Source organism: Plecotus auritus, assembly GCF_963455305.1.
Source record: "Plecotus auritus genome assembly, chromosome: 1".
In the NCBI taxonomy this organism is placed as follows: Eukaryota; Metazoa; Chordata; class Mammalia; order Chiroptera; family Vespertilionidae; genus Plecotus; species Plecotus auritus.
Window position 1 is genome coordinate 20,448,149 of NC_137770.1, and position 24,492 is coordinate 20,472,640.

Sequence of the window (24,492 nt, forward strand, 5' to 3'; positions counted from 1 at the left end):
TTGGTTTTTCTGAGCCATTGTTCTCATTCTTCTGTGCTACTTCCTGAGGTGGGATGCCCTGGAGTCTCCTGGCTATTCCCTTTTTCCGTAGGATATCTCTAAGCAATATGTTCTTTTTGTTTGGGCCTGAAACTAAAGAGCTAGGTTTGGGATGCTAATCTGTAGGCATTCCCTAGCATAAGAAACAGTAATGTGGTCTCGTTTTTATTCCTTCTAGTCATTTTAGGAAACTAAAGTTCCGTAGTGGTCTTTGTTTCAATTTATCTCTATGGATACATGATATTTGAAGTTTAATGATCGCACAGTGTTCACTATGAACACAGGGAAAGAACGAATAAGAAGAGGATAATTACCCTTATTTAATATTGGAAGAATTGAGGTTTTAAAAAGGATTGGTTGGTTAACAGAAAAGATACAACTGTTTCTTAAACCTTTCTCCTCGTGTCCCACTGGCAGTGTTTATGATTTCCAAGAGCCAACATGCAAATTGCCTCACAAAAACTTGATTTGCTTTTCTTCAACATCGTAAATATAATCCCCCTGTGACTTCAAGTCTGTTATTATCTGTTATAAAAAATTGGAAGGTATTTCTTGTAATGGCTCTTCGAGACTATTTTGTGTGCTTTATTAATTGTTTTTAATAAATTAATCTGAATTTGAGTATGTTAGCCTTTTGAGCTTTCTCATCATGTGATTGTGTGATGAGATGATCTTTTTTTACAGAATTATGATCTGGCACTGAAGTATTTCCAGAAAGCCGCTGAGCAAGGCTGGGTGGATGGGCAGCTACAGCTTGGCTCCATGTACTACAGTAAGTAACGGTGGGATTAGTGATGAACACACCAAGATGTAAATTACCTTTTCCACTGGATGTCACTATGTTATGGAAATGAGAGTGCTGAATACTGGCTGATTCATGTTCTCCCAATTCAATGATTTGTGCATCTTGCTTTTTATTGTGAATTCTGTTAATATATATTAATGTACAGATCTGCATTAATAGGATTAACATTTTTCCGGAGTAACCATTCTGAATTTTATTTTGTTTTACTCCTTTACTTCTCTGATGCTTCAGCTGAATCTTACTTGAGACTGTTCTTAACCTTTCATGTGATTTTCCTTACAGATGGCATTGGAGTCAAGAGGGATTATAAACAGGCCTTGAAGTATTTTAACTTAGCTTCTCAGGGAGGCCATATCTTGGCCTTCTATAACCTAGCACAGATGCACGCCAGCGGCACAGGTGTGATGCGATCCTGCCACAATGCAGTGGAGGTGAGGGCTCTTCTACCAACTTCTGTACAGGAAATTAATTTTCTCAGTCGGAAAGTCTACTGTTGTTTTTTTTGTTTGTTTAATATATTTTTATCGATCTCAGAGAGGAAGGAAGTGGGAGAGAGAGATAGAAACATCAATGATGAGAGAGAATCATTGATTGGCTGCCTCCTGCATGCCCCACACGGGGGATCGAGCCCACAACCTGGGCATGTGCCCTGACCAGGAATTGAACAGTGTCCTCCTGGTTCATAGGTTGACGCTCAACCACTGAGCCACACCAGCTGGACGGAAAGTCGACTGTTTTAATTGTTGTTTTCTTGTGTGATTTCTTCTAGAATTGAAACAGACTCAGCCTACTGGTATACTGAGGGAAGACTGAGGGTCTGTGTGGGGCCATGACACTTATTTCATTTACCCTCCCTATTAGAATCAGTGTTAATAAGGGCAGATATTATGTCTGCTGTCTCTAGCACCTAAGACAGTATCTGAGACATAGTGTCAAAAAAGCGTACACTAGGATGCTAAATGAATGTTACAAAAGGGGGTGCTAATATCTCCTAACTGGCACTTCAGAGTGACATTGATATATGTTTACAAAGTTTCTAAAGCTTTCTCTGATCCAGTTTCCTTGCTTGTAAAATGTAGCTGTTAATAGGACTCACCTTATAGAGCAGCCGTGGGCAAACTACGGCCCGTGGGCCGGATCCAGCCCGTTCGGCTGTTCAATCTGGCCCGCGGAGCCGAAAGAGCGGAGGGTTCTCTTGCTCTCCCCTCCGCTCCTTTACTTTGAATTTATATTAGTTCACACAAACACTCCATCCATGCTTTTGTTCCGGCCCCCTGGTCCAGTTTAAGAACCCATTGTGGCCCTCGAGTCAAAAAGTTTGCCCACCCCTGTTATAGAGTGTACTCCATGGGAGAGTTAAGTGAGTTAATGTACGTATTATACGTAAATCACTAGAAGAGTGTCTGAACAGTGTCAGTGGTATATAATTGTTTGCTATTATTTGTATAACCTATTCTAAAGATTAAGTGAAAGCTTCAAATATATATCCCAGACTTATACGTATATTCAGTAAAATTACCCGACATTGAAAGAGCGTGCTTAACACTCACGTGGCTAATGTGAAAAATGATTTTCTAGTTTATCTTTCTTATTCTTTTGTTCATTTTTTTTTTCTTTCCTGTTCTCACAGTTGTTTAAGAATGTGTGTGAACGGGGCCGCTGGTCCGAGAGGCTTATGACTGCCTATAATAGCTATAAAGATGGCGACTACAACGCTGCCGTGATCCAGTACCTCCTGCTGGCCGAACAGGGCTACGAAGTGGCACAGAGCAACGCTGCCTTCATCCTCGACCAGAGTAAGGATCATCTGAGTGCTGCCTCGGGTTCAGAATGCAAGGACTCACATCAGGTTACCTGTCTAAAAGGAAAAGCCATAAAGAACGTTCTTTGTTTCTGTAAATAGAACTTGTCCCTCTTGTTTAAGTTATTTTACTTCAGATCTCGCAGCCACCCAACTTAGTTTTATAGAGTTGACACTAGAAATAGATTTGACATTCATCATAAAATTGGCTGCTGCTTTCAGCAAATACATTTTCACAATATAGCAGATACAAAATATTATTTTTTCAGCTTATGTAGGTCCCCAGAGTGGCCTAGTACTCAGTCTCATTGGTTCTGTGGTTAAAACGTGTTTCAGGACGTAACGTTGTCCTAAATGCAGTGATTCCTTGGAACTCAGTATTTTATTCTAGTACTTGTTTAATTTTAATACAATGTATTTCCCATTTATTATTTGTTATATTCCAATACTTATTTCAGTTATGCTCCACATACTCGTTCTAGCTTGAAAATGAAGCCTAAAAGTCTAGTGCCTTTCCCTAAATGCGTGGTTTGTGTTACCTCTTTCCCTGTAGGAGAAGCCACCATTGTAGGGGAGAATGAAACCTACCCCAGAGCTTTGCTCCACTGGAACAGGGCTGCCTCACAAGGTGAGTGGTTGGTTCATCTTAAAGGGTAAGAGTTTCACCCAGAAACCTCTCTTTATTTTGTTTTTTGGGGGGTGTTTTTTTAAATCTCCCATAAAAATTAAGTCCTGTCCATTCATCGCCTTAAAATTAAGTAGAGATACTATTGCTTAACTTGTTAGCTTCGTGGTTGGTATTTATTCTTAAAATGGAAATTCTAGTCCCAGGGCTTCTAAACTGAATTGTAAGGTGTGTGTACTAGACATTTAAGTCATGCTATGGTTTTCTCTCTGGTTTTTAGTTTGAACCCCGTATATTGTGTAAATGAAAATTGAATAGAATATAGAATAAAATATTAGTACAAACCCCAAAAGGTTTTAACCTTTCTCCAATTTTTCATTTGACTGTTTCTTTCTCTCACAAACTACTCTCCACATTGTGTGCCTATCATCCCTTCTTCAAGCATAAACAAGGGTCCAGTTAAACGATTTTAAAATGTAAATGACATCATAGAATAGAGCATGATCTTTTAAAGAATATTATTGGAGCCTAGCTGGTTTGGCCCAGTGGATAGAGCGTTGGCCTGTGAACTGAAGGGTCCCAGGTTCGATTCAGGTCAAGGGCACATGCCTGGGTTGTGGGCTCTATCCCCAGTGGGAAGCGTGCAGGAGGCAGCCAATCAATGATTCTCTCTCATCATTGATGTTTCTCTCTCTCTCTCCCTCTCTGAAATCAATAAAAATATATTTTTTTAAAAACCACTTAAAAAAACAAAAAAGAATAGCCCTAGCTGGTTTGGCTCACTGGATAGAGCATCAGCCTGTGGACTGAAGGGTTCCAAGTTTGATTCCGTTCAAGGGCACATGCCCAGGTTGTGGGCTCAGTCCCCACTAGGGGGCGTGCAGGAGGCAAGCCCATCAATGATTCTCATTGATGTTTCCATCTCTCCCTCTCCCTTACTCTCTGAAACCAATAAAAAAAATATTTTTTAAAAAAGAATATTATTGGATACATGGGGCGGGGGGTGTTGCCACCTACCTTGTTCTACCTCTCCTTGACTATTATAAAGCCCTCTTCAGAAGAGTAGTTCTAATTTAAATTTTTACTGAATTTATAGCTTAGCTAAAGGGTTGGTTGTAAAATTTGTGTACTACAAATTAAAATTCTGTTTTATGTAATCATGTTAACAGGAAGAGAAATAACAGTGTGATCTGTTTTAAACACTTTATTTATTGGCAATTTTGCATTTAACTTTTGTTTAAGGCTATACTGTGGCTAGAATTAAGCTTGGAGACTACCATTTCTATGGATTTGGCACCGATGTGGATTACGAGACTGCGTTTATTCATTATCGTCTAGCATCTGAGCAACAACACAGCGCACAGGCTATGTTTAATCTGGGATATATGCATGAGAAAGGACTAGGCATTAAACAGGTGAGCAGCACATCAAATTAATGTTTGAATAATATAAACTGTGATTTGGGGGAAAGGTCTGCATTTTTATAGAAAGTAGGCTTTCTTTGGAATGTGCTCAGATTTTAGATACTAAGTTGTGAGGCAGTTTTGTAATATTTCACAAAATTGCCCCCGTATCTCTCTCATCGTCCAGCATGCACACATGTTGATATCCATACTCTTATATTTAGAATATTAAGCCAAAAACAGATTCATGAAAACAGAAAGGCAATGCAGCTTCTACTGATAACTCCTTGTTTGAGAAACTGTCCAACCATAATCAGACAAATTCTATTGCTTCTAAATTATTTTGAAATGAATTAAGATGATTGCTATTGATAAACTTATTCCTGATTCTTTTTTCAATTAAAAAAATGTTTTATCAATTACAGTTACATTCAATATTATTTTATACTACAGGCCTGGTGCATGAACATGCACCAGTGGGGTCCCTCGGCCTGGCCTGCGGGATTGGGCTCTCTGACATCCCCTAAAGGGTCCCGTATTGCAAGAGGGTGCAGGCCAGGCTGAGGGACCCCACCGGAGCATGATCAGGGCCGGGAGGGACTGTGGGAGGGCTCCAGGGTGTGTCTGGCCCATCTTGCTCAGTCCCAATCGGCCAAACCCCAGCAGCAGAGCGGCTGCCCCCTGGTGGTCAATGCATGTCATAGTGAGTGGTTGAGCAGCCTTAGCATATCATTAGCATATTATGCTTTGATTGGTTGAATGGACCAGACGACCGGACACTTAGCATATTAGGCTTTTATTATATAGGACTAGTGGCCCAATGCACGAAATTTGTGCACAGGGGGGCAGTTCCCTCAGCCCAGCCTGCACCCTCTCCAATCAGGGAACCCTTTGGGGATGTCCGACTGCCGGTTTAGGCACGATCCCACAGGGATCGTGCCTAAACCGGCAGTCGGACATCCTTCTCCCAATCTGGGACTGCTGGCTCCTAATCGTTCGCCTGCCTGCCTGCCTGCCTGCCTGCCTGCCTGATCGCCCCTAATCTCTCTGCCTGCCTGCCTGCCTGATTGCCCCTAACTGCCTCTGCCTGCCTGATTGCCCCTAACTTCCCTCCCCTGCTGACCTGATCTCGCCCCCAACTGCCCTCTGTGCCTCGGACCCCACCACCATGGCTTTGTCCGGAAGGAAGTCAGATGTCGGAAGATGGCTGGTTGGCCCGATCTAATTAGCATATTACCCTTTTAGTAGTATAGATTATATAGGATAGAATTGCTTAAATGAGGGGGAAAAGCCTTTTTCAGCAGGAGGAGATGCTCTTGGCAGACAAAAATACATAATCCCTATATCTGGACTGATAGCCAGCCATATGCACTATACTGCCAAACTGGTCATTAAAAAATTGAACTGCTTTCTTACACCTTACACCAAACAGCTGTTGCTCTTAAAACCCCTCTTCACCCCCCACCTTAGATTCTGCCTTCGCAGTTCATCCAGATTAGGTTCTGATTGGTCAGTTTCTATGCCAGTCAGAGTCAAAAGCTCCACCTTCTAGGCAGCCATTGTCTCCTTGCACTTCAACCAGATTTGGTTCTGATTGGTTGGTTTCTATGCCAGTCAGCGTCTCCGGGCCTATCTCCGGGCCTGATCAGAGAGGTGGGGCTGATCAGCAGCCCCCACGGAGGCCCAGAGAGAAAGAGAGAGGCAAGCGCTGATCAACAGCCACCACGGAGGCTATGGATCAGACCCTGCTTCTCCAGGCCTCTCTCTGGGCCTGATCCGCAGCCCCCTGGGCAGTCAGTGCTGGGTTGCCATGCTCACAGCAGGACTGCAGGACTGACTTCTGGTCGGTCGAGCCTTCGGTCGTTACGGACCCTGGGTTTTTATATATTAGGATTAGTTTCCATTGTACCACTCCCCTCCCCTTATTTCTGATTCTTAAGCCTTCCTAGTGAAGTCTAACAATCTTTAGACCCATGGTCTTAAGTTTTGCCCATGTACCCTTAAAATTTTTGAAAAATTAATATCATCTTGTGCATTTTTAAGTTGACATTTAAAATTTTTCATCATAGTCCAGCCAGCATGGCTCAGTGGTTGAGCACAGACCTGTGAACCAGGAAGTCAGGGTTCAGTTCCCGGTCAGGGCACATGCCAGGTTGCTGGCTCAATCCCCAGTGGGGGGTATGCAGGAGGCATCTATTCAATGATTCTTTCTCATCATTGATGTTTCTGTCTCTCTCCCTTTCCCTTTCTCTCTGAAATAAATAAATAAATAAACAAACAAATAATAAAATTTTTCAGCATAAGTTTCAAAGGGTCTAAGTTCTAGCTATTTTAAATAAGATAATTTTTAATAAAATGTTTAAATTACTCTAAATAATTTGACATGCTCATTATTAATTTTTTAAAAATATGTAGTAAATTCTTTAATTGCATCTTTTTCTTTTCTCCCTGAATTCATATTTTTAGTCCAGTATTCCCATTGAAATGTGTACTAATTGTATGTTTGATGACTAATATAAAAATCACATGTAAGTTGTGACCTTTATAAAATACACCTAGGAATCAAGACTAAAGTCATATAACTCTGATACTACTTTTATAATAGGTTATAAAACAAGAACCTAATCAATGTGCTTTTCTCATCTCATTATTAATTTGTAATGTAATAGGATGTATAGCTTATGTAAATTCTTACGAAAAAAAGGCAAGTGATAAAAGGCATCAGAGTGATGAGAGGGAACTCTAGGATTCAACTTTTAAGAATAATTATGTGTAAAAATAACAGTAAATCCATTCATTTTTATAAGACATCATAATGACCTTTTCCCATTTTGTTCTTATTTTTTAAATGAAAGAGACATTCCTGCTACTAAAATCTAATCAGCATCTACTGTAACTAGAAAAATATTAAATATTAATAAGACAGGGATTGGTTATAATTGAAATAAGTAATTCAGGATATATTTGATAACTTCAATTTAATTACCCTATTTACTCAAACACATATAGCCTGTGTTATCACAAAGTTTGATCTATGAACTTGAAAAATAAGGCAGTTCAAAAAAATGTTATATATTTTTTTAAAAATCAGACACTAACCATACTATTACAGTTGTTTAAGGTGCCCTTCTTTTCAACTAGTGACACACCCCAGGTACATATAGGGAATAGCTGAAAGCAATTGTTTATCCTATCTAATAAAAGAATAATATGCAAATTAACCATCACTCTGCTACACCCACAAGCCACACCCACCAGCCAATCAGGAGCAAATATGCAAATAAACCCAACAAAGATGGCTACGGCCACAGAGAGCAGGAGGGAGGCTTGGGTTTCCCCGGCAATGGAGGAAGCCAAGCTTTCCGCCTGCCCTTGCCAGCCTAGGCCTCCACTCAAGGCTACAAAGTTTCAATGATAGAAGATACATAAAACCAAACAGAAATGGCGGCAGCCACGGAGCTGGAAAGAGCAGGAGGCTAGGATTGCCCACGGCAATGGAGGAAGCCAAGCTTTCCGCACACCCTGGCCGGCCCAGGCCTCCGCTTAAGGCTACAAAGTTTCAATTATAGAAGATACATAAATCCCAATAGAAATGGCTGCCGCCACGGAGCAAGCAGAAGGCTTGGCTCGGCTCCAGGCTACAAAGTTTCAATTGTAGAAGATAAATATACCCCAGATACCAGGGCCTCCGCTTGGGTTGCCAGGGGGCATGGCCGGCCTGCAAACCACCACAGGCCCCTCGCCCAGGCCGCCCCACGCTCCAAGGGAACCCCCACCCTGATCTGGGACACTCTTCAGGGCAAACCAACTGGCCCCCACCTGTGCACCAGGCCTCTATCCTATCTAATAAAAGAGTAATATGCAGATTGACCATCACTCCAACACACAAGATGGCTGCCCCCAGGTGGTCAAAGATCCTGCCCCCATGTGGACACAAGATGGCCGCCACAAGATGGCCAGCAGGGGAGGGCAGTTGGGAGGGACCAGGCCTGCAAGGGAGGGCAGTTGTGGGCGATCAAGCCTGCAGGGGAGGGCAGTTAGGGGTGACCATGCCTGCAGGGGAGGGCAGTTAGGGGAAAACAGGCTGGCAGGGGAGCAGTTAGGCATCAATCAGGCTGGCAGGGGAGTGGTTAGGGGGTGATCAGGCTGGCAGGCAGAAGTGGTTAGGGGCAGTCAGGAAGGCAGGCAGGCGAGCAGTTGGGGGCCAGCAGTCCTGGATTGTGAGAGGGATGTCCGACTGCCCTCGAGGGGTCCCAGATTGGAGAGGGTGCAGGCTGGGCTGAGGGACACACACACCCATGCACGAATTTTGTGCACTGGGCCTCTAGTATTTAGTTATGTGGGTGAAAGTCATCTTTAATGCTTAGCCTTTCTTTCCCATGTCTCATGGAATTTTTTCCTAGGAGGTTGATATCCTTTGACAGTAGTCAGGGTATAGAAGTAAGGTTGGTAAATGAAAATTTCACAACTCCCGCCATTCCATTCTACCTATGTCTGAATACTCCAACCTGTGCCCAAATTACCTGTGACTTGCTTTGCCCTTCACAGAAATCTAAGACAGGAGGACACAGGATGTGCCTTAACAGTGCCCCTGCCAATGTCCCTTGGGAAATCTTGACTGTCTACTCCAGTTTGAAGTACACTGCTCCAAACTGAAACCTGGAGCTGGCTGAAGTTTTAAGTAGGAAAAAATTAACTTGAAACTCACAGGTCAGCCCTGGAAGTGTCCAGATTAACAGTGTTATGTGTAGCTGTAAGACGGTGCAACATTTACCTCTGAAAGTCTACACAGCAAGTGGATGTCAGATTGGAGGGGAGCATGAATGAAGTCTTAAAATTTTTCAATTAAATTTTTCCAAATTAAGCTGTTAGGTAATTAAAGAACTATTATCCAATTACAACGTGGGTTTTTCTTTAGGTAAGGGAAATTATAAAATGAAACTTGAAAGATAAAATAAATTTTCCTAATGTATAAAATAAAAGACAATTATTCTTAATTTAACAAGAAATGAATTGGGGTTTATTACCTATCTTATAGGATATTCACCTTGCAAAGCGTTTTTATGACATGGCAGCCGAAGCCAGCCCAGATGCACAGGTACCAGTCTTCCTAGCGCTCTGCAAATTGGGTGTCGTCTATTTCTTGCAGTACATACGGGAAACAAATGTAAGTGGTCCACGCCTTTCAGTTACATACAAATGATGTAACTTCAGTCCAGAGACTTGTATTTTAAATGTTGGGAAGAGGGGAGGAGTAGCCTGTGAGAGTCTGGTCTCTTCCCTTCTTCCCCCAGGTGAAGTACCCACAGCCCTCCTCAGGTGAGGGATGAATGTGGCCACAAAGCTGTTAATAGTTTTCAGGTAGCATCACCGGTGGTTCCCAGTGCTAAAGCATTTTGCATTGATGCAGATGTTTTCTGGTTTGGGGAAAACTGAGACTGACCCATGGCAATTTGAAACAGTAGTTAACTAAATTCAGTAAACATTAAATCAGATGACTGCCTGCCTAGAAGTGGCTCAGACCTCCCTAAGAAAAAAGAGAATTTAGAAAAGGAGGAAGAAGAAGTAGAACCTGAGAACCTGCCCAGGCTGTTGCACTTCAGATTCTTGTGATAGTGAAACATGTTAAAACCACCACCAGAATTTGTTCTCTAAAAATACCTTGAACTATTTAAATAAGCTAAAGGTAGAACCTAGATAGGAGATGGGTTAGCCATTCTCTTCCAAGCTGCCGACTTTAGTTAACAACACTTACGTGATCCTCTTAGGTTCTCCAGTTTTGCATTTTGTTTCCAATACCTAGAGTTCCTCATAATGGATTAACTAGTACAGCATTGGACTCTGAAAGTCTTCAAATATATGCAGAAATAAGGCCTATTTAACTTAATTCATTCTGGGAAAGGATGGTGTTGCAACCTTAGATAACATCTTTCAGAACAGGTGGATACCTCATCTCAGCGATGGGTGCCAGAATGGGTTCCCTCCTGTGTTACACAGATATAAATGTAGTCCATGGTGCTCCAGCATCTATAAAGAGAAGTTTGACTTCCCCCTCATGCAGCCCTAGCCCGTGCTACTGAGGGCCCGTGTATAGGGCTCCAGAGGACTGAGATGATGAGCTCTGTCCTACCAATATCTTACGCATTTGTAATGGCAAATTTATAATTGCTTGGCAGCCTGGGCCAGGGCTGTACCCCCTGCTAATTGACAGAATCTTCGTTCCTTCAGTTAAAAAGCTAACAGTGTGGTAGTGTGCTGTTTCTCTGCCAGGACTATTCCAGACCCTGTCTCTCACAATTTTTAAGACTAATAAACTATTGATTACAGTCTAGGAATTGATTATGAAATAAAATATATTCTTTCTTTTTAAGACAGAAATATAAAGACAATAAAATGCCCCGTAATCCTACCATGTAGATATTCTACCTTAAAAAAAAAAAGTAATACCCTGCCGATGTGGCTCAGAGGTTGAGCATCAACCTATGAACCAGGAGGTCATGGTTCGAATTCTGGTCAGAGTACATGTCCGGGTTGCAGGCATGTACCCAGTAGGGGGCATGCAGGAGTCAGCCAATCAGTGATTCTCTCTCATCATTGATGTTTCTTTCTCTCTCTCCCTCTCCCTTCTTCTCTGAAATCAGTAAAAATACATTTTTTTAAGTAGTAAGTATTCATGGCAAGAAAGTCGAATAGTAAGATTAAACACAAAACCTCCCATCTCCATTCCCTCCCCAGGAAACACAGTTAATAGTTTCTTGTAATCGTTCCAAAAAAATATAGTGCCTGTACTGGCAAATATATATTACTAGAGGCCCGGTGCACGAAATTCGTGCACGGATAGGGTCCCTAGGCCTGGCCAGTGATCAGGGCCTATTGGGGCCTTCTGGCTGCCAGCCAGGGCCTCCCTTCGTTCCACGCCACCCCCTGGGGGTCAGCACACATCATAGCAAGCGGTCAAACTCCCGAGGGGACACTTTGCATATTAACCTTTTATATATATATATATAGATGGAGAGCTTTTAAATGTGATGTTATTTAAACACAAGGATTATGCCCATGTCTACTTTCTTTGTGAATAAATGGCAGTCAGAAAATAAGAGGAATCACTTAAGTGACACTAGGACAATTAAAATATCATAGACTAGGGCAGCCAGTGTGGTTCAGCAGTCGAGCAAGGAGGCCATGGTTCGATTCCAGTCAGGACACATGCCTGGGTTGCAGGCTTGATCCTCAGTAGGGGGCATGCAGGAGGCAGCTGATTGATGCTGTTTCTCTCATCAATGTTTCTATCTCTCTATCCCTCTCCCTTCTTCACTCGCTCTCTAAATACATACACATATATATGTGTGTGTGTGTGTGTGTGTGTATCCTATATATACCATCTAAAACCATGACTTTTAAGTTCAAATTCAGGTGTTAAATATTTACTTAAATCCTGACCAGAAAGCATTATTCATTCCTCTATGAAACATTTGGACTCTGCCATCTTCAGTTACCTGAGAGAAGTGATAACATAGCCCCGTGTCACTAGAGCAGAGCTTCTTAGCCACTGTGCCCTGACTGCAAATGGGCTCCAGGTGCACCGAGACTGACAGTTTCCCCTGACCCTCCCTCGCCCCCCGTGCTCATCTCAGATATTTTCTGGGGGAAATGGTTGGGAATGAGTGCATTAGGTTGCTGATGGAAGGAAACCCTGCCAGACACTTCACATAGTCAACTGTTATGAAATAATAGCTGTTCCTGAGACACATTTTTTGAGTTTCAGTTTAAGGCTTTTAAACCCTTTTTTAAATAAAAACATTGAAAGATGTCCCTAAAACCAGTTATTTTAGTAAGTTCTATATTTATCTCTAATTGGTGATATAATTTTCCTGATTTCTTCTCTGACATGTTAGTGAACGTGATGATTTTTCTATTCCCATTAAGATTCGAGATGTATTTACCCAACTTGATATGGACCAGATTTTGGGACCTGAGTGGGACCTTTACCTCATGACTATCATCGCATTGCTGCTGGGAACAGTCATAGCTTACAGGCAGAGGCAGCACCAAGACATGCCCGGCCCCAGGCCCCCCGGGCCACGGCCAGCACCACCACAGCAGGAGGCGCCACCGGAGCAGCAGCCGCCCCAGTAACAGCTGCGCACAGCCTTGATCAGTGACAACCGAGGGAATCGTTTGCAGAGAACACCTGCGTTTGATTTGGGACTCTGGCTTCGTGGCCACCTCCTGGAAGAGGCACAAGGAAGCATTGAATTCCTAAAGCTGCTTAGAATCTGATGCCTTTATTTTCAGGGATAAGTAACTCTTACCTAAACTGAGTTGAATTTCAGTGCCGTTTGGAATAACAACTCTCAGTGGCTTTCCTTTTTCTGTTTGTTCTGGAAACATACGTGAGGCACTCAAAGTAATGTCTACTGTATCCAGCTCTCTTGGGTCCTTTTGGTCATTCTCTCAATGTGCATAAGTTCTCCGATCAACTATCTTCAAGGTCTTGTGCATCGACACTAAAAACTGATGTGTGAAAAGGAAAACCCAGTTACTCGCAAGTTTAACCATAACATGTTTGAAAGTCTGGAAGTAGAACTTGCCTTTAACGTAAAAAAAAAAAAAAAGGCTTCAAAGTGTTTCAGAATGGGTAGCAGAAACTTTTACCAATCCACATGCAAGTACCCGTATTCTGCACATTTGTTACTTTAAAAGGGAAGGAAGGGAGATTTCTGACTGCTGGTGATTGTCATATTTTATACCACACTTCTCTCCTTCAGAGACTGAAAGGCCTTGTTAGTGTTGTGTGTGAACTTCATTTCTTTGGAATGGAATATCTATAAAACATTGTGAACTGATTCCTTGAGCTAACACATGTGTTTGCCCCACCGACTTAATGTAATTTGCTTGTTTTAACTACACAGAGCCTTGATCTGGAAGCCAGAGGATGGACTAAGTGGGAGAAATTAGAAAGCAATATTACAGAACCCTGCATGGGGTGCTAAGACTATAGACATCCTTCCCCAAAAGCTGACCCAAGAGTTCCCAGGACTGACTTAGTTTGCATTTCTTATTGCAAAGGAGCAGCTCACCCTCCTGAGTTCTCTTAAGTATGAAGTATCATTGCAAAGGTACAGCATATAGTGACTACCATTATAATATTAAGGCTAAGACAGGATCTAGGATGCATGAAAGTCAGTGGTTGAGGACAGCCAAAGCCTGTTCACACTGTTGAGGTGGATTTTACTTTTGCAGTTTTATGTGACAGTAGAAAGTCAGCCACTCGCTCAGCTGTCATATTCACCACCCTCCCACTGTGAACACTAGAAAAATAAGGCTATTCCACTTGAGAATTATCTGGTTAAATTGTATGGAAAACAACCGTGAAGAAAACTTGCGAACTTCACATATCTTGCAAATGAAAAAATTAAACAGAGTTTGTATTTCTTTCCATTGTCTGAGACTACGTTTGCACCTGAGCAGGCTTTCTAGGCCTACTGACCTCAGTCTGTTCTCTTAACCTGTATACTCTCTTTCCACAACCCCTCACCTGCCGGAAAACTTGAAGAGTTTGTTATTGTAGAGTTGTAAGACTGGTTCCTGAAGTTGGGGTTGCATTTAGAACCAGATTTAATTAGCCAGTAATGAACATGAGGGCTTTAAATGTGAAGTTGTATGCTTTTTTGCTTAAAGTAGATTTTATGAGACACCTGGTAAGCAAACTCTCCTCCGAGATAATCGCCTTCAAGTCTGAAGAGGTGATCACAGTGAGAACCCTGTGTCTAAACGTATATCTGAAAGGCAGGACTGTTACTCAAAAAGTTCAGCGCCACTTTGGGTAGCTCTTGTGAATATTACGACTTGTTTGATCTCTTACACTTGGTGATTTGAGAGCAGTGAATAGGATATGGGGGTGTCTTTACTGCCTCTGTCCCCACCCTTCAGAATCACTATTAGCCACGCTTCATTTCAAAGGAACTGTTTTAATTGATTTAAAGTTTAACTTCCTCTTTTTCCCCTCTACTACCCACCTACTTTCTCCTTTAGCAGCATTTTATCTCTCTCTCTCTACTTCCCTCCAGTACTTGGAAAAAACATGTCCTATAACTGTGCACTACCAAAGCTAGATGGGGAGGGCAGTCTGTGCTCATGCAGTAACAGGCTTCCTACCAGTTTGCCCCTCCCCGTGTCCTTTTTATTATTAACTAGAGGCCCAATGCGCGAAGTTCGTGCAAGAGTAGGCCTTCCTTTCCCCAGCTGCCGGTACCGCTTCCCTCTGGCACCCGGGACCCAGGCCCCAGGCTTCCCTCCAGCCGCCAGCAGGCACCCGGGACCCGGGCTTCCCTCGCAGCCCCGGCGACATCCTTGTCTGGTCTAATTAGCATATTACGTTTTTATTATTATAGATACTCCAGATACCCCTTTCTTGGCTTTTTCCACTTCCTGTTTTACCCTGGGTCTTTTGCTACTGGAAATTCGAACGATACTTTAAAATAACTTAGTTCCTATGACTTCAGTCCTTCTGACTGTCTCAAAATACTCTGCTCCCTTCTCAAGGAACTGGTGTTTCTCCTAAAATAATGCTCAATACTTTACCTAATCAAATGGCATCCATTTGAGTAAAGTGACAGTAACTAAAGCTAGTTAATGTCAGTGACATTAAACTAACTCCGGGACTCAGGAGTTTTAATGGTAGCATTTAGAGTTAGCAGGTAGAGTGCGGCTTCATTTCTCCGCGGTAGCCCATCACCCTGTCCCGTTTTCTCGTCTGTCTCTACTTGGGGCACACTCGCTTGTGCATTTGGTGGTTGCTCACTCAACTGTTTCAGAGTCTCCACATTATCCGTTTGCTTCCATTTTATGTTGCAAAGGTAGCATTGATGTTTGGGTTTCTTTTTTCTTCTTTTGGTGTTTGGAGTTTTTGTTTCTGTTTTCTGAGTGAAGCTTATCTTATTTTTTTGGTTACTATTCAAAGGCACAGAAAAATAATTCAAAACTCCTTTTTCAAAGTTCATTGTTTAACACTTAAATTACATTAACTTGTATTACTCTTAATACTCATGACGGTGTGTTACCCTTGTGCACATAAGGTTAATTTGCAAGAGTTTTACTGCTGAGCTGTCTTATCTTCGTGCCGTTGGGAAGTTGTAGAAGCTTTTACTTGTGATCTGGTGATGATCTGATGCTTTATTTAATTAAAGGGCTACTGTTGCCTCCAGAAAACTTAAGTATTCCGTATAGATTTTTTTTTTAATTTTTTTGCTTTTTTTTCCCTTTGCTCCTCATGTTTGTTCTCCAAACCAGTGTGTTGGGGGTATGCATGCAAACCTATAAATGAAGACCACAACTCCTGGTGTGTGTGGCATGTGCATTCTTGTCTGGCTACATCTACAGAACACTTCCTGTCCAGAGATTTGGACTGGCATTTCACATGCACATTTCAAAATAAAATGCTTCAGGTAAAACAGACCCTTTATCTGCCAGGAAGGCCAACATGGGCTACGTTTGCCCCAATGACATCTCGTATTTGTTTTCAAAGTGAATGTAATACATGTTGCACAATATTAGGACTAGAGGTGTGCAAGAAATAAAGCAAAAGAAACTTCTATTTTCATGAAGATATTTTTATCAGTCATTGCTCACAAATATAAATTAAAATATAAAATTTCTGAATACCACGTTGTCTGAGGCACTCCCTGATTTTTAATGGGGAGCAGTCATTGCAAAGTAGCTAAATTTCTCCTCCCACTTAAAATACTAGGGGTATGTCAAGAAAATATAAAATAGCCCACGTGAAAAAAGATTTGTGTTTTAAAGTGACTACCTGCACAAGTAAAGATCTGATTTTGTGTGCATGCAAGGGACGTCTTGGTTATGTGCAACGAGTCATCTCGCGTGTGCTGTCTTTTCTATTTGGAATGACACACAAGCTGACACTTCTCTGATTTATAAAAAGAAATCAATGTTGAAACGATCAAGGTGCAACCACTATCAATATTGAGGAGAAGCTTTGAAAGACGGTAAGCTGGCATCAGAAGGAACACCATGGCAGACTTTTTGTAAATTTATTTTGTATTTAATTAAATACAGTATAAAGGCTGGTGAAGTGTAATATAATTGTGTAAACAAATCCTGTTAATAGAGAGATGTACAGATTCGTTTTGTACTGTACCTTGACCCTTGTGAAATAAAGATCCCACCTGGTTATCCTGTGTGCTGGAATGTGCCACAACCAAGCACCTTCCCGGTCGGCCTGTGCTTTAAACACCAATGGTTCCATTTCTAATGAACCTTTCTGAAATTTCAGAAGCCTCTGGAATCATTTATTTGGGGAAGTTTGAATCCATCTTTCCTTTCAACTCCTGAAATTCAGGTTTCTATAAGTTAAATCTTACCCAGAGGAGACCATGAATTTGCTAGGAAATGTTACCATTTTTTTTTTTTTTTCAGCCTATGATACATAGTAAGCATGATCCACTTTAATCCTGATGACAGGAAAAAGTATCTCAAGTTTCTTTATGCATGACCTTGTCCCAGAAAGTTTTAAGAGGGCTTACAGAGCTGCATATCATACAAAGATAAAATTTATGTAGAATAAGCCATGTGATCTAAGGGGAAACGAAAAATAAAGTATTAAGGCAGGAGTGAACTTGGTGCACAGAATGCACAGCAGAAGTAGGCTGACAAATCTGACCCTCACTTCCTAGACGCCAACTCAAAAAGGAAATTGAGCTAAAATGTTCCCACTTGGAAGCATCCGATGGTTGGCCAAAAAGTCTGATGAAGCAGACTGCAGCAAATGAGAAATTCGATCTCAGATTCTACTTCTGGGAGTACAACCAGCCACCCCAGATGTCCTTGATTGACCTTGGCGAAAATAAAAGCTTTGGGGGAGTCAGAGCCTTGACATGAGCAGTTGGCTCATTCAACCACAGTTGGGTGTGATGCCTGTTTACCACTGAGCCCCTTTCTGACAAGTCATGAAAATGAGTCCTCTATTGTCATTGGATGTGACTTGATGAGAAACAGCCTCTAACTTTTTATAACACTAACTTTGATTGGTTATACTAGCCTTAAAATTTGCTTATACTATGTTACAGCAAATACATAGATATATTCAAGTAAAACATTAGAAGTAATTTCTGCAGGAGAAACTAGGGGGAAAAAAGAGAAGGCAGATTTTTCTTGCTTTCTGTATATTTATCAAATACTTGAGTAGTCAAGTAAAAATAAAACAAGCTTTAAAATCTCCCAGTTCAAAAGGAAGTGCAGCGGTGATGGGTCTTGTACATTTCTTCCGGTGTCATTTCTGCCACTACTGTGGAAGCCATCAGCTTAAACAAGCTTGTTCTTGGATCCCAAAAATTCTACTAACCTTGTAATTTTTTGTTAGTATCACATTTTGAGCAGAACTCTGACATTCCTAGTAGCCAAATATTTTTTGTCTGGATTAACTTCTTTTAAACATGACCTAGTGTTAATGCCAAATTGTGTATTAAATCCCACATAATTTTCTCTCATGTAAGTTGAGTAGAATGTGGCCAGTTAATTGACTTAGAAATTCATATAAATATGTTCAGTTGTTACTCAATCCAGTTTCCGTTTACCTTCTCTCTACCTCGAATAGAACTCGATTAATTAGCCTGTCAGAATTAAAAGGAATTTCTCCTAAGTCTTGTATTACATAAAAGATTCAAGTATCCTAAACAGAGATTCTAACTTTGAAAATAAAGACTGAGTCATTGAGTTTTGCATGATTCAAGATTTAAAGGCGAACAACAGAAACTGCCATTCTTGGAAACGGTTATATCAAGATGTGAAAGCACAGCTGTGAGTTTCAGAATTGGCACTTCTGGGTTTCCCCGCTCTTCCCCACGCCCTTGCCTGTGATTTGTTTTTTCTTAGGGAAATTTGAGAGATTGGTTTGTTTGCTCTGAATGAAATCTTTTGAAATCGGTAGAAACTAATCCTGGTTGTACAAGGGAGGAGGAAAAGAAGGAATCATCTAGCCGGTCTTGTCCCCTTTGTCACTAGTTAAGAATTTTTCCAGTCTGCAGTTCTCTGTTATCTTTTTTGGCATACTATTTGCAGCATCTGCAACCTTGGGAGTGAATAAATAGTCCGTTTCTTATGGAAATCCTCAGTCTTTGGTTTGCTTCTAGATAACTTCTCTCTGAATATAACTCCTGCTATTAATTGTGGGTACACGGGAGGGTGACGTGGACCAGCATCAGGAGGATTGCTTTTAGCAAGGGCCTCCAGGACCGTTTCCTGACTTCACTCTTCAAGAACTCCAAATGCTAGCAACCCAAATTGTCTACAAATTTGACCCTAGACCTCCCACATCTGTTTTCCTGAAATAGCTGAAGTAACGGAAAAGGAGAATAGATCTCATGGAGACATCTGGGCATCGATTTTCCGTCCCCTTTGGCCAGGCCCACTGTCCCCCTCCAGTCCCCGCTCCGACTTGCTTAGCCCCTCATTTGATCAGGTCCACCTGCTGTGCTTCCCGCTGTATTTTTCCTTGACAGCACTTCTTATCCTTGATTACTCACAGTATTTGCTTCATCTTGGTAAATCCTTTGAGGACAGACATCATGTCTGTGTTATTCACCAGTGTGTGCCCAGAGCTTGGCGGGATGCCTGACATACAAATCAATTCCTTTAAAGTTTGCATTCGTGGGTGGACTTAGAAATATATAAAAGACAATTAAGACCCAGAGTCAGCTCTTGAGAAAACCTACTTAAACACAGATGTACTGGAACAGTTTATTATTGTGTAATTTCCCACATAAGGTAGGATTTCCTCCTCTTAGCCCTTCCCCACCCTCTTCCCACACAGTCAGGAGAAATCCCTGTGGGAAAACAGCTGGGAGGTGGGGGAGGGGGGAGAGGCAAGTGAGTGCTCCTGGCAGTTGCTTTTAAGGCCTATGGAGGGCCCAGGAATGACAATTCCCACCCCTGTGGGGGGGCAGCTGTAACCCAGAAAGAGAGGCCCCTGCAAGTGACAAAGCCCTCTGCAATTTGAAAAGCAGGAAACATTAGCACACGAGTCACCACTGCAAAGAAACCAAGACAACCTCTGAGTGGCTGTTCCACTCAGCACTGCCCGGAGGCTTATTATGTGGTAGCCCCTGTGCCAGGAAAGAGGGGGACTCTGACAGGGGTCAGCATTCACTGGACGGCAAATGGACCGGGAGGGACTGCTGGCTCAGTATCTTGGAAATGGGCCTTTCCACACACATCTTTCTTCATCCAGTAGACTGATGCTGTCATGGGAGCATAATGATGAAAATAGTTATAGAATTCACTTTGTTTTTTTTCAAAAGTCTTACTTAGTAAATATTACTATTAAAAACTGACAACTGCCGAAACCGGTTTGGCTCAGTGCGTCGGCCTGCAGACTGAAAGGTCCCAGGTTCGATTCCGGGCAAGGGCATGTACCTTGGTTGCGGGCACACCCCCAGTGGGAGGTGTGCAGGAGGCAGCTGATCGATGTTTCTCTCTCATGGATGTTTCTAAATCTCTATCCCTCTCCCTTCCTCTCTGTAAAAAATCAATAAAATATATTAAAAAAAAAAAAAAAAAAAAGACAACTGCCCAGCTAGCGTGGCTCATTGGTTGAGTGTCGACCAATGAACCAGAAGGGCACAGTTCAATTTCAGGTCTGGGCACATGCCTGAGTTGTGGGCTGGATCCCCAGTGGGGGGGCATGCAGGAGGCAGCCGATCAGTGATTCTCTCTCATCATTGATGTTTCTCTCTCTCTCCCTCTCTGAAATCAATAAAAATGTTTAAAAAAAACACACACCACAAAACTGACAATTAAGGAGTTTTAAATATCTCTTGCTTCCTTGGGATTTTGTGGCAGGGAGATCCATGACTGCCTTTATTCTACTTTCCTCCCCCAGGTGGCCTTGCTGGACTGGGTTTGTTCCTATAGAGCGGCAGGCAGCAGAGAGGAGAATTGGAATCCACAGGCAGGCGGTCGGGCCCCTTTTACTCTGACCAGTATCGTTTCTCTCGAGGGTGGACAGTAAGTTGTACTGGGTTATGATAGAGACGCTCCAAGTTCCTTTTTTTTTTTTTAAATATATTTTATTGATATTTTACAGAGAGGAAGGGAGAGGGATAGAGAGCTAGAAACATCGATGAGAGAGAAACATCGATCAGCTGCCTCCTGCACACCCCCCACTGGGGATGTGCCCGCAACCAAGGTACATGCCCTTGACCGGAATCGAACCCGGGACCCGTCAGTCCGCAGGCCGACGCTCTATCCACTGAGCCAAACCGGTTTCGGCTCCAAGTTCCTTTTGATGTTGTTTAATAGCCAATCATTTTAAACCTGGGGAATCGTTTCTTCTGAAAATTAGGACTGTGTGTTACCACAAGTTCCACTAGAGGGCGCCAAAGGCTATCTGGGGAAAGGCCACAGTCAAGCTGAAACTGTTAGAAGCATCCATCGCCTTGGAGCTGTGTGAAACACACACAAGGCTTTCTTGCTTGTGTCACTGACACAAGTGATATGTCCTCTGCCACCCACAGATGTTAGTCATTGTAGTGAGTTTAGTGGTGGCTCCCAACAAGACATGTTCATGTTTTAATTCATGTATCTCCGTCACAAAATCCCAAGAAAGCAAGATATGTTGAAAACTTCTTAGTTGCAGTTTTTAATAGTAATATTTACTAGGTACGACTTTTGGAAAAAACCCAAGGGGATTCTTTAAATGTGGCCTTACTGGGGAAAAGCTAAGCATCTGGAGATGAGCTCTTCTGAAGCATTGGAGTAGGCCCAATATCCAGTGACAGGTGTCCTTAAAGGCAGAGGGAGATTTGACACAGACCGAAGAGGGGAAGAGTCCCAGGGAAGACAGAGGCAGAGACTGGAGTGACGCAGCCACAGCCAACCAAGGCCCTGAGCCACCAGCAGCTGGAGGAAGCAGGAAAGAATCTCTCCCCAGCTCCCCCCTCCCCCACGGTGACTGTGGACTTCTGGCCCCAGGACTGAGAGAGAATCAATTCCTGTTGTTTGAAGTCACCAAAGTTGTGGTACGTTGTTGCAATACTCCTAGAAAATGAACACAGTCACCACCATGCATTCTCAATGGGGGTAACATGGTCCACTGAATCAGAAAACTGATCCTTGGTTGTGGGGGGGAAGTATGTGAAAAAAGTCTTAGATAGTACAGTGGTTTGTCATCCTCCAAAGGACCACAGTACAAACAGATACTCATGTACATGTGGTATTAAATTTTTATTATGACAGGGGTTGGGAACCTTTCTCCTGCCAAGGGCCATTTGGATAGTTATAACATCATTCTTGGGCCATACAAAATTATCAGTTTAAAAAATAGGCTGCTCTATTTGGTCAAACATTTAATTCACTCACCCCTAATGCCTTGGCAGGGCCAGACCAAATGATTTCTCAGGCCCTCAGGCTGGGCGTTCCCTGATTTATGGGGAGCAGAGAGGAAAAGCAGAATAAGAAGGGGAAAAAAGAAAGGCTCCTTAAGGGGATGATATTTTTTAAAAGTTAAGAATCAACACCTATACTGCATATACATCAGTGCTACGCGCATGGACTCAGCATTAGCTTCACTCTTTTTTAAAAAATATTTTTTTATTGATTTCAAAGAGGAAGGAAGAGGTAGAGATAGAAACATCAATGATGAAAGAAAATCATTGATTGGCTGCCTCCTGCATGCCCCCTACTGGGGATCGAGCCTGTAACCCAGGCATGTGCCCTGACCAGGAATCAAACCGTCCCCTCCTGGTTCAACCATTGAACCACACCGGCCCGGCTGGTTTCACTCTTGACAGAACCTGTAGCTTCTGTCCAAAACCCACTGCCAGGGCATTTGGTGACGATTAACAGTCTATCAAATGACTTGAATAGAAACATGAACCAAAACCCTCCAAAAAACCATGGAGGATCATTGCATTCTTTTCACAGGCTGCAGAAGCACTGAGAATATGGGGAGGCCCCATCTCCAATGTCCACACTGTCAGCAGTCAACAGTGGTGGCATCATTGTGTTGGTATTGGTGGTACCTCACCTTGAACTCACCATCATTTAATTTTTTAAAGCTTCAAATACGATTTTTAAAAACAACTCAGTGCTGCCACCTTAGCTTCGGCGGGAGGGCCCAGAGCTCCCCCTGGTTGATGTAGCCTGGCCAAGAATGGGGGTGCAACCTGAGGATCTGTGGGGGAAGGATGGGACGTGGCCCTTCCTTCTGAGGAGCTTGGGTTAGCGGGGGTTGTGGTGGGTAAGCAGCATGGGGCTGTTAAGGAGGGAAGGATCATAGGGCACCCTCTATGGGGCCCTCCTGGGTGATGGAGGGCCCAGTCCAGCAAGTCAGCCTGCTGCAGTCGTGGTGAATGAGTAAAGGGGGTGTGACATGGGGCTCCAGTCCCCGGAGGCTGAACCTCTAGTCCTCCAGCCTGAACGGGCACCAATTGAAAGCCATTTCACTTTCTTTACAATGGGTCCCTCTGTGTCCTCACCTAACAGCTCTTGCTGGTGCCCAAAACCCTTAGAGATGACCACGTTGCAGTATAACATTTTAAAAATATATATATCTTTATTGATTTCAGAGAGGAAGGGAGAGGGAAAGAAAGATAGAAACATCAATGATGAGAGAGAATCATTGATCAGCTGCCTCCTGCATGTCCCCTAATGGGGATCAAGCCAGCAACCCAGGCATGTACCCTTGACCAGAATAGAACCTGGGACCCTTCAGTCCGCAGGCCGACGCTCTATCCACTGAGCCAAACCAGCTAGGGCTGCAGTGTAACATTTTTAAAAGACAGTTTTTATCAAATTAGTTGTTGGTTGTCAGTGTGTCTAAAAGTCAATAAAAAATCTTACGAAAATCAGCTCTTTCTCCTTAGAACTCAATTCTTTTTAATTCCAAGGACCTCTGTGTAATAATTGTCATAATTTTTATATACTCAGTTAATGAACTAGGAAGGCCCCAAATGCATTTACCAGAGGATTGCAATAACTTCAATGTCCACCAGGGGGCACTAGCGGACATGTTTTAAACCAGGAGTCTATAGGCCAGTACACAATTCGCTTGAGGATGTTTCTTCTAGTAATTAACTTAGTTTGCTGACAGATCTCCCTGAACCACTAACATAAATAATTTGAATACCTGTCCTGGAGAGATCTGCGGGATAAAAGGAAAGCATAGACCTTAGAATCTGAAGACGCGATCCCAGTCCTGCCTCTGCGTGTGTTGGCTGGGCCTTCTTGGCAAATGATCGACCTCAAGTTGCATAACAGGCATCACAATAACCCACACTCTGCCTTACTCATAGATTGAGCCACCCCATCAGGGTGATGTTTGTTTGTTCATCATGTAAAGGGAAGAGGAGGAGGAGAAGAACTTGTAATTCCATCAGTTCCCAAGTGTTGAGAGGCGGGGTCTTTCCCAGGAGCCCCGTCAGCGCTGCCCTGGCCCTGCTGTGCCCGGCTCTCTCTCCCTCCGCTGCCCTGACGCACGAGGGCGCCCGAAGCCCACTTGACCAGATGCCCTGGGACTAGGGCCTTCCCGATCGCAGCCTGGCCCCTGCGGAGCCCCAGTGAGCCAAGGTGAGGTCACCCAGCACAGCTGAGAACTATTTCAAGGAAACAGGTGGCGGCTCTGGCCTCTGCCAGGGCGACCTCAGAGCCCAGCATAGATGCCTCTGTGGTGGGGAGACGGGAGTGCAGGGTGGCTCCTGTCCTCAGGAGCCTGCAGATATCACCGCCTTTCAGAAGGGCGGCCTCAGCCCTGGCGGCACTGGGTCTCCGGGAGCGTTAGAAGTCTTGTGCAGAGGGATAGGGT

At 43.0% G+C, this 24,492-nt stretch overlaps 1 protein-coding gene across 1 annotated transcript in view; it reads left to right on the forward strand.

The window, feature by feature from the left end:
• Window positions 1-16,891, forward strand: part of SEL1L (SEL1L adaptor subunit of SYVN1 ubiquitin ligase) — a 50,170-nt gene extending 33,279 nt beyond the window's left edge. The window contains exons 15-21 of the mRNA XM_080641775.1: window positions 724-811; window positions 1,127-1,275; window positions 2,475-2,640; window positions 3,199-3,273; window positions 4,513-4,685; window positions 9,712-9,840; window positions 12,600-16,891. Coding sequence (XP_080497901.1) covers window positions 724-811; window positions 1,127-1,275; window positions 2,475-2,640; window positions 3,199-3,273; window positions 4,513-4,685; window positions 9,712-9,840; window positions 12,600-12,809 — 990 coding nt within the window. The 3' untranslated portion in view covers window positions 12,810-16,891. The remainder of the gene's footprint in view (window positions 1-723; window positions 812-1,126; window positions 1,276-2,474; window positions 2,641-3,198; window positions 3,274-4,512; window positions 4,686-9,711; window positions 9,841-12,599) is intronic.
• Window positions 16,892-24,492: the final 7,601 nt, after the last annotated feature.